Below are 10,600 nucleotides of genomic sequence, written 5' to 3'. Positions count from 1 at the left end.
GAATGAGTGATCAGATAAGGAAACAAAAAACAAAAAAGGAAATGAGAAAACAAAGCCAGGGCAATAAAAAAAATGCACAAAATTTCAAAAGATTCATTGTATACCTTAAGTAACTCAGCCCTTAAGAAGGGGCCTGTAATGATCAATGATTATTCCTCATGGCTTGGTGACTACTTTAGGCAGTTTCTGACCCATCGCTCGACGTCAGAAGAACTTACCCCTATTTTGTCCTGTCACAAACAGTAAGAATCCAGAGGTCAGGGGCAGCCTCTTATGGAGTAACAATTACCTTGATGCAGCTCTTCATTGCTCGAGTCATGGCTCAGAACTCTCACCGGTTAATGGCTTTCACCATGTTGTTCATCCCACTCAGTCCCAATTAAAGAGATTAGATGGGGATCAGTACCTTATTGGCAATTTAGAGAGAAAAAAAGACTTATTGAAGTCCCTCTCTCATAACCCAAAACTCCATTTCTCCCTTTGAGGTCTCTCCTTATAGTATCCCTATATATGCTTCCAGTGATGCCTCCGATCAACATATGACAAACTTTAAAGCCCATCTATTCCTCCTCTATTAATCTTTTACTATTGTGATCCAGAAAAAAAATGCTTATTTTAAAAAATTCTCTACCGCACTCTCTCATTCAGCATTCCCTTTGGAACTTCCAGTAATTTAAATCAGCTCAGATCTTCCATGTCCTCAGAGTACTGTCCTACAAGCAGAACTCATTATTGTACCTCTACCAGCCCTTACTGCAACCACTACCTATGCTGGGCATTTCTGGTCTTCTTCCTATTGGAAGGATGTTGTGAAACTTGAAAAGAGTTCAGAAAAGATTTACAAGGATGTTGCCAGGGTTGGAGGATTTGAGCTATAGGGAGAGGCTGAATAGACTGGAGCTCATTTCCCTGGAGTGTTGGAGGCTGAGAAGTGACTTTATACAGGTTCATAAGGTCATGAGGGGCATGGATAGGGTAAATAGACAAGATTCTTTCCTTGGGGTGGGGGAGTCCAGAACTAGAGGGCATAGGTTTAGGGTGAGAGAGGAAAGATATAAAAGAGACCGAAGGGGCAACTTTTTCACACAGAGGGTGGTGTATGTATGGAATGAGCTGCCAGAGGAAGTGGTGGAGGCTGGTACAATTGCAATATTTAAAAGGCACCTGGATGGGTATATGAAAAAGAAGGGTTTAGAGGGATATGGACTAAGTGCTGGCATATGGGATTAAATTAGGTTAGGATATCTGGTGAGCATGGATGAGTTAGACTGAAGGGTCTACTTCTGTGCTGTACATCTTGATGGCTCTATGACTGAGAACAACAGTCACAAGGTAGGTGGTGCAGGTCGAATCTGGTTGGGTTTGCAATGCAGCGAGTTTGAGACATCAAAAGTAACATAAGTGTCAAGGAGTAGAGACAATAATACTCTGGGCTCTCCAGCTCACCTTGTTGGTGATAAGGAGGAGGATATATAGCCTTTTGAGGGAAAAAGGCTCTGTATTTTCATGATCCTTTCTGTGAATTGGTACTTTGAGACCATCAGTGATGAGTCCAGATCTAATTATATATTTGACCCATTCCTTTGTTCTGGACTCTTCCCCCAAAGGAAATGGTTTTCCCCAAATGATGCCATCTATCCATTTTAATCATCTTAAAATTAACACAGTGTCACTGAAAACATTAAATTAACAAGTGTTCCACATTATCAGACTCAAGAGGCAGAGACAGACAGAGACATAGGTAGAAACATGAAAGTGGGGCGTGGGAAGAAGTGAGAGACATGAATATCACTCTTTCTGATATTAGTTTACAGACGTTTTCAGACAGCTGAGTAAAAAATAGACAACTTAACCCTAAAAGTGACAGATTCCTTGGATCTTGTGACCAGCATAGTAAAGGCAAGACAATCTCTCTATATCTAGCACTAAATCTCCAATTCAGTTAAGTGTTTTTTCCTGGTTTTAATCAAAACTTCAATTTTTTTCCCCAACAATGGAGAGATGTAAATTACTTAATTTTATGCAGTGAGTTGCTTTGATCTGAAAAACATTTGCTGAAAGGATGGGGAAACCGGATTTGTTAAAAATAATCAAAGAGAACTGTATAAAGAGGAAGTATATGAAGGCCAATGAAGCAAGTACAGAAATCAGAAGTACCGGACTGTTCCACTAAAAAACAGTCAAATGCAAAATGAGCCCAAGGTCTCCCTGTGCCGGGATTCTAGATATCAAACTGGAAACAGAGCAGCACCTCAGCAAAGGAAGGGGCAGATTATATGCTCCTTGCTGACCAGGTCACTAAACAACCTTCAGGCACCAAAATTCTACAGATTATTTCAAGCATTTTCAGTTTTAACATCACCAAATTTCCTGGATAATCAAAAAGTAAATAGAAAGCTAGTGGGTTTGTCAGATTCCCATCCATTTCACACTGAAGAGACAAGGGTGGGGGCTGGGGATGGGGAAGAGTAATTATGAAGTAATTTATACAAGTACCAACAGTAATTTCATAAGGAGCAAGGATTTAGCTCTAATAAAAAGACTGGAAGTTATGAGGCCAATGAATACAGATAATTAAATACTCAATGAGGTGTCAGCAGTGACCAAGCTTTCAAAATGTCAAAGCATTGCTGCTCAGTCCACTGCAAGGATATATTACATTCCAGTGTACCTTCTGCTCTACAACACATTGGCAGGTAGATTTTTAAATTAAAAGGTGCACGATATCAGGGAAAAATTGAGTCACGTAAAAACCTCGCCAGGTATGGACATCAGGTTTTCTTTACTAAAAGATTAATAACACAACATTAATGAACCAGTTGGGGGTTTTAATGGCAATCTGGGGTAGTCTTGTGGTCACTTAAGGCAGATTTTTTTAAAAATTCCAGATTATTTTGAAAAACAAATTGAGAAACTGCGATAGGGGGATTTGAATTCTCATTCTCTGGATTAAGTCCAGATCTGTAAGTCCATCATAAAGCACTACTGCCCCGCATATTCTTTCAGCTAAGAGCAGTCTAGGGGAGAACTAGTTGCAACAAGTTGTGAACGAAATAGTTGTGCCAAGGTCATAGTGGATTGAGGAAAAACAAACATTTTTCTTTTCATTGAAAGAGAATCACAGCCCTGGCTGTTCCTCAGAGCTACACAGGAGGCCAGTTACAGCCATATCCAAAATGCTTTCAAAGTCAAGTCTTAATTCCATGTTTCTAATGCAGTTTGGGCTTCTGGACAAAAATTTCAACAGCAGATCCATTCAATGAATTAAATTGGAATTTAAGCGTTTACAGATTTTAATTTTAAAAAAGTCGAGCCAAACTAAAACAAAATTGATACCACATAATATCAAGTAGTTTGATTGGCTTATTTTTATTTGATTAATGACCAATACTGACCATAAATCTTTGACCACAGTAGGACAAGTCAATAAGGTAATTAAACCCCAAACTTTTTTTATTTAGGTAGAAAGTATAAAAGCAAGAAAATTATGATCAATCTATGTAAATATTAGCTCTGTCATATTTAAGAAAGATGTTAACATCTTAGAGAAGGTACAAAGGAGATTCATCAAAATAACAGCAAGGTTCAATAGAGTCAGTTACATGGAGACTAGAGAAACTGTAATTGATCTTTATTGATCAGCAAAGGTTCAACACCAGAAAAAAAAGTGTACAAAATGGAGGCATTTTTCACAGCTTGGTGAAAGAGCAGGGGAACTGGATTGATTCTTCCAAATCGATAGACTGAATAACCTTCTGCATTAAGATTGCTTAGCTTTAGTTCTCTGAATTTCATGATTGGTAACTTCCATTCCTGCTTTTTGCCAAATAAATAAAAGCAAATTACTGCGGATGCTGGAATCTGAAACCAAAAGAGAAAATGCTGGAAAATCTCAGCATGTCAGGCAGCATCTGTAAGGAGAGAAAAGAGCTGATGTTTCGAGTCTAACTGACCCTTTGACAAAGCTGCTTTTTGCCAATTAAGTTACAGTTGAACAGGGTGACCCACGTAATCATTTAATAGGGTTATCTGATTCAACCTATTTTCAACACCCTGCCCTTCCCCCTGCAACTGTATCACAAACCCATTCATTTGGGATCACCTTTGAAATTGACCAATATGTAACAAATTTCTGAATTGATGTCACACTTACCTTGAAAGAAAAGATTCCAGGTTCTCCCATTACTTCACTGAGCTACATTAGCTCCTGATCCTGAAGTGTGGTCAGTCTTAGATTCCCATCCTTGCTTTTAAATCTCTTCTTCGCCTCAACTCTGCAAGCCAGTCTAAATCTCCCTTCAGTCTTGCAACCCTCATATCTACATTGCTCAAATTCTGATCTTTGACTCATCTCAAATTTTAATCATTCCATCATTGGAGGCGATTTCTTTAGCTGCGTAGGCCCAAGGTTTTGGGATTCACTCTATCTTCCTTTAAGCAGCTCCATAAAACCTCTCTCTGACATAGCTTTGGATCACTTGTCAAAAAGAATCTCCCTTATATGCCTAATTTACAGATTTTGTTTGATAATGCCTTGGGACGTTTGAATACATATAACGTAGCCTAATACATGTGTCAGAAATGTTAAATTATCTGCACAAGCAACACAGAAATTAGTTCTCATCTGCCTGAACGTAGCTCACTGTCTACTGGTCAAGGGTGCTTGCTATTCATGGCAAAGATCACTAAAATGGAAAGGATTCATCAGTTCACATTAGTTGTGGTTAATGTCAACACTTCTCCCACTTTCTAAAGGCATCACAGAAAGAGACAAATATGCTGGTGTTCGCAATTCCCAGCCCCCCCAAAACAATCAATCCTTGAAAAACGACCTGAATAATAGAACCAATATTAAATTCCATTAAGGCTCATTAATGAACCAGTCTAGTTCTGATTTAGTCATGGTCCCAATGGAACTCGCCGATTTAGTTTTTTTTTAAAAATCTATATATTTTTAAAAAATAGATGATTCCTAGCATTATCTCACATCCAGCAAGTGCCACGCAATGGTTTATTGGGGTGAGGGAGATAATCAGGAGAACCCATCAAGATAACGCATTTTTGAAAGCTGTTGAGAGAGGGGAGAGGCAAAGCCGTGGTTTGCACTAGCTGAAACACTAATGGAGCAGAGGTCGAGGAATCAGTGGTGTTGGTTCGACAGAATGGATGGAGGCGCGGGGTAGGGCAGACCCAGCAGCAGAATTACAATACCCGTTTCAAAATTGTTTTGGATGAAACAATAAATGAGCATCGGTTGCTTTAACCTCGTTATTCGATGATACGGCATAAACGCAGCCTCTAGACTACCCACACCTTGCCTGTAAGGCCGTTTCTTACTCGCTGTGTATTTGTAAACTGTAAGGTTGCAGTTAACAATGTTGCATTACCGCTACTCGGTTTCCAACAACTGGGTGTGTCAGATTCTCAGCCTCCTCTGTTCCGAGACAATGCTCAGTGGCAGGATCTCAGAATTCCTCCCCTTGCTTCAGCCCCTTCGGTCCCTATTACACACTCACCTCCCTGGAGCCGGTCACAGTCGTGTAATACACTTTCACACTCATCTTGCTGCTGTCTCTGCTGCTCTCACTCAATACTGACAGTAACATCAGAGAAACACTTCGCCATGTGATTTAAGGCGGCCAATTGGAACAGTTGCCCCGCCTCACGTCGGGACCAGTTCAGGGAACGTCCCCAAATGAAAATGCTCCATTTCAGTCAGTCCCAATGGCTCGAACAGCGGTACATGGTTAATACTGTAACCCCGATTCATCCAATTTCGCAAACAAAAAAATATACCAAGAAGCAGAAAAAGTGAGATCTGGATAAACTTAAAGATCAGTCCACCAGTTAATGCAAGGACATTCCCCTCAAGTTAAATATTCGTCGATTTTATGTTCTAGGTTTTAGTTCAAAGGTTCTTTCAGCATCTTTCCCAGCAACACCATTATTCCGAGAGAGTAAAGATTCATTTAACATTGTTCCAGAAACATCCATGGTTCGGGTAAAGCGCAAGTTGTGCGGTTCGCTACATTCCTGAAGGGCTCCGGCCGAAACGTCGCCTCTCCTGCTCCTCGGATGCTGCCTGATCTGCGGCGCTTTATAATAAACCATGGATAATCTCTGATCACAACCGCACATTCACAATCTTGCCTGATAACCATTAACTTCCCTACCCAAGGAGAATCTCTCTCAGACGTTCAGAGGCTGTTTCCACCAGCTTTTCAGGGAGAGTTCCAAATCAAAACCCAAACTTGAAACTTAGTCTAGATTCTCCCATGAGGGAACATCCTCTTCAGACCTACCCTGTCAAGCTGCCTCACAATCTAAACTGGCAGATGAAGGGCTAATAGTTATTTATATAGCTCAACAAATGTTTGCTCTTCACCAGGTTATAGTCCAACAGGTTTAATTGGAAGCACTAGCTTTCGGAGCGATGCTCCTTCATCAGGTGATAGTCACTATCACCTATTGAAGGAGCAGCGCTCCGAAAGCTAGTGTGCTTCCAATTAAACCTGGTGTTGTGTGATTTTTAACTTTGTACACCCCAGTCCAACACCAGCATCTTCAAATCATGTTTGCTCTTAACCTTTATCTAATATCCCCTCTTGAAAATGATTTTTTTAAAAAATTTAAAAAGTGTTATTCTGGGCCAGATTATCCAAGGAATGACAACCCCTCCCCACCCCCACGACTTTCATGCAACGAGGTATGTGTCTCACAGGAGATTCCAACCAATTCTGACAGATCCCTTGTCGGACAAAACAGTCGGAGAAAGGGAAAGCACACCCTTTTGTTCACAGCAGCCAGGTGTTGTATTAAAACAGTCGGGGGTTCAACTTGGCATTTGACACTCAAGTTAGATTATTCGCTTACCTGCAGCGGAACCCTTCAAATTCCCTAAATGGACAGTTTCAGAAGGGTCCAGGCGCAAGGGAGTTTCCCAAACAATTCCTGGCCTCCGCTAAGTTTTGGATTCAGTAGGAGCCCCATGCAAAACTCCTATTCGCTTCAGAAATAGTTATCTGGCCATCGGAAAAGTCAGGTCATATCTACAGCATTACTTCAGCCACAGCTGCGTACATCCCAAGTCAATTCTGTACATTTTAAAAACTTATTCACTGTCCACTGAAGGAAAAACTGTAGCCAATTTGTAGACGGCAAGCGGTCACAAGCAAGTGATAATTTTATGGGACAACAGCTGAAGTACTGACTAGGTAACATGATCTAAATACCTGGATTTTGAAGCAAAAAAAAAAAGTGTGCCAATTTAAAACTATTCATTAAGTTCTCATTGTGTAGGGGGAAGCAGGTAAGCCATTGTCTTCACTATCTGCAAACTTGCTAATCAGACCACCTATACCTTCCTCCAGATCATTTATGTATATCACAAATAACTGTGATCCCAACATGGATCACTGTGGAACACCACTGATCACAGTTCTCCATTTTGAGAAACTCCCTTCCACTACTCTATCTCCTGTTGCCCAGCCAGTTCTTGATCCATTGAGGTAGTACACCCTGGACCCCATGCAACTTCACTTTCTCCATCAACCTACCATGAGGAATCTTAACACTTTACTGAAGTCCATGTCTATGACATCTACAGCCCTTCCCTCAATCAACTTTGTCACTTCCTCAACAAATTCTATTAAGTTGGTAAGATATGCCCTTCCCTGCACAAAACCATGCTGCCCATTTTGTTCCAAATTTAAATAGATCCTATCCCTCAGTATCTTCTCCAGCAGATTCTCTACCACTGACGTCAGGCTCAGTCTACAGTTACCTGGATTATCCTTGCTACCCATCTTAAATGGGGCAACATTAGCAATTCTCCAGTCCTCCAGGATCTCACCTGTGTTCAAGGATGCTGCAAAGACATCTGTTAAGAACCCAGCAATCTCCTCTCGCTTCCCTCAGTAACCTGGGATAGATCCCATCTGGATGTCAATCTTAATGCCTTTTAGAATACCCAACACTTCCTCCCTCCTTATGCTGACTTGACCTTGTGTAATCCAACATCTATCCCTAACCTCAACAGTCAGTCAGTCATGTCCCTCTCCTTGGCAAAGTATTTGTTACCAATCTCACCCATTTTCTGACTCCACGCATAACTTTCCTCCTTTGTCCTTGAGGGCCAAACTTTTCTCTAGTTACCCTCTTGCTCCTTAAGGCTTTGGGATTTTCCTTAACCCCGTTTGCTAAAGATATTTCATGACCCCTTTTAGCCCTCTTAATTCCTCATTTCAGGTTGGTCCTACATTCCAGATATCCTTCCAAAGTTTTGTCCGTTTTCAATTGCTTAGACCTTATGTATGCTTCCTTTTTCCTCTAAGTCTCTCAATTTCACCTGTTATCCATGGTTCCCTAATGTTGTCATTTCTATCCCTCGTTTTCACAGAACCATGTCTATCCTGCACTCTAATTAACCTCTTTAAAAGCCTCCCACATATCAAATGTGGGTTTACCTTTAAACAGCTGTTCCCAAATCAACATTCCCCAACTCCTGCTGAATTTTGCTATAGTTGGCTTTCCCCCAAATTTAGCACTCTTCCTTTAGGACCACTTTTAGAATACTTATGGACAAGACTTATAGAATTGTGATCACTATTCTCAATGTAATCCCCTACTGAAACTTCAACCACTTGGCTGGGCTCATTTCCCAACACCAGGTCCAGTTTGGCACATAAATTTGCATACTGGATGGAAAGCAGAAGCCCAAAGCTAATTTGATGTTCCCTGGCTTGAGACACTGAAGGTAAGTAGCCAACCCAAAAACCATTTTGCTTCTGCTAGCAAACATTGTACTTGGGTAACTATATACAAGTGCCTTCTGTAGTAGTGTGTTTCTAGTTAACACCATCCCAGCACTGGAGACCAGCCAATCAATTTTACCTAAAAGAACTGGGCCACAAAACTTGAGCTTTTTAAATTAGCAACATATGCTATGACACATTTGGTCAGGCTTAATTTTGACAGTTCCCAAAAGGTAATAGAACAAGGACACTGTGACAATACAATTATTCATTTTACAACTTCAAATGTACATTTGAATTATGACAAGATGTGCATTTAGAGTCATATGGCACATAAAAGCCCAACTCATCCAGTAACCATATTTCCAAAACCAAACTAGTCCCATTTGCCTGCATTTGGCTCATATTCCTCCAAACCATCCAGGTGCCTTTTAAGTGTTGTAATTGTGCATACCTCTACCACTTCCTCTCGTAGCTCATTACATACACACTACTCCGTGAAAAAGTTGACCCTTACGTCCCTTTTAAATCTTTCCTCTCATCTTAAATCTATGCCCTCTAGTTTTGAAGTCCCCCTATCTTAAAGAAAAGGCCTTGGTTATTCACCTCACCTATACCCCTCATGACTTTTTAAACCTCCAAAAGTCACCTCTCAACCTCCTATGATCCAGGGGAAAAAAATGTATCAGTCTATCCAGTCTCTTTATAACTCAAACCCTCTAGCTTTGATAACATTCTTGTAAATCTTCTTTGACCTCTCCACTTTAATTACAATTCCTACACAGTACTCCAATTGCAACCTTAATGTTTTGTGCAGCTATAATATGACAACCCAATGCTCAATGTACTCAATGCTCTGACCAATGAAGGCAAGAATACCAAAACACCTTCACCACCCTGTCTGCATGCAACTCCACTTTCAAGGAGCGATGTACCTGCACTCCTAAATTCCTGTTTGACACCACCTCCCAGGGCCCTACTATTAACTGTGTAAGTCCTGCCCTGGTTAGTTTTATCAAAATGAAACACATCACATTTATCTGAATTAAACTTCATTTGCCAATCCTTGGCCCACTTACCCAGTTGATCAAGATCCTGTTATACTCTTTAGATAACCACCTTCACTGTTCAGTATACCATCAATTTTAGTGTCACGTGCAAGCTTACGAACCATACCCCATATTCACATCCAAATTATTTATGTACATGACAAACAGCAGACCCAGCATAACCCTTGCAGCACACCACTATCCTCTAGTTTGGCTTAGAATTCGAGATATACAGTATGGAAACAGACCTTTTCGGTCCAACTCGTCCACGCCGACCAGATATCCCAACTTAGTTCGAACAACCAGTCTACCATCACAGTTTCCTGCTGACAAATAACATACAACCAAACAGCTTGTCCCATCACCTGTGGCAATTTTCAAAATTAACCACCATTAAAAACACCCATGTTTCCAATTGTAGTATTTAAAAATAGGGAAAGGTAGAGGTGAAAATCAACAACATACAAAGAAGAAACAGTATTGGAGGAACACAATTCTCAGTGGAGCAAACAAAGATATGAAGGGAATGAGAATTTTAAGTTGTGGCCTTGCAGAGTGGGAGCCAATTTACTAGGGCAAGCATAAAATTGAAAGCCCCGCAGTGAGAGAGACATTAGAACCTGAAAAGTTGTAAACCTACAACCTTCCTCTGCAGAAGAAGTGAGTCACTGTGGGCAACCAACAGACAATGAAAAAGAAAGTCATTGTTGGAAATTCAAGGCTGGGATGGATAATTTTTCTTTCCCTCCAGGGGGTTATCAAAATATGAGGTCAATGCAAAATGATTACAGGTGCACA

The 10,600-nt window shown here is 40.7% G+C and overlaps 1 protein-coding gene across 3 annotated transcripts in view; it reads right to left on the bottom strand.

Moving 5' to 3' along the window:
* LOC122563587 (SH3 domain-binding glutamic acid-rich-like protein 3) overlaps positions 1–5,640 on the bottom strand; it is a 12,307-nt gene extending 6,667 nt beyond the window's left edge. The window contains exon 1 of one of the 3 annotated variants that reach the window (XM_043717510.2): positions 5,517–5,640. In XM_043717510.2, coding sequence (XP_043573445.1) covers positions 5,517–5,606 — 90 coding nt within the window. In that variant the 5' untranslated portion in view covers positions 5,607–5,640. Of the gene's footprint in view, positions 1–289; positions 323–4,153; positions 4,199–5,516 lie in introns of those variants that run through there. The other 2 variants (XM_087976787.1, XM_087976786.1) reach the window with 2 other exon arrangements.
* Between the last annotated feature and the right edge of the window lie 4,960 nt (positions 5,641–10,600).

The sequence above is a fragment of the Chiloscyllium plagiosum genome, unplaced genomic scaffold (genome assembly GCF_037043375.1).
Source record: "Chiloscyllium plagiosum isolate Xiang-an unplaced genomic scaffold, Cpla_swu_hap1 HiC_scaffold_30, whole genome shotgun sequence".
NCBI lineage: Eukaryota > Metazoa > Chordata > Chondrichthyes > Orectolobiformes > Hemiscylliidae > Chiloscyllium > Chiloscyllium plagiosum.
This window is presented reverse-complemented; position numbering and strand designations above follow the sequence as displayed.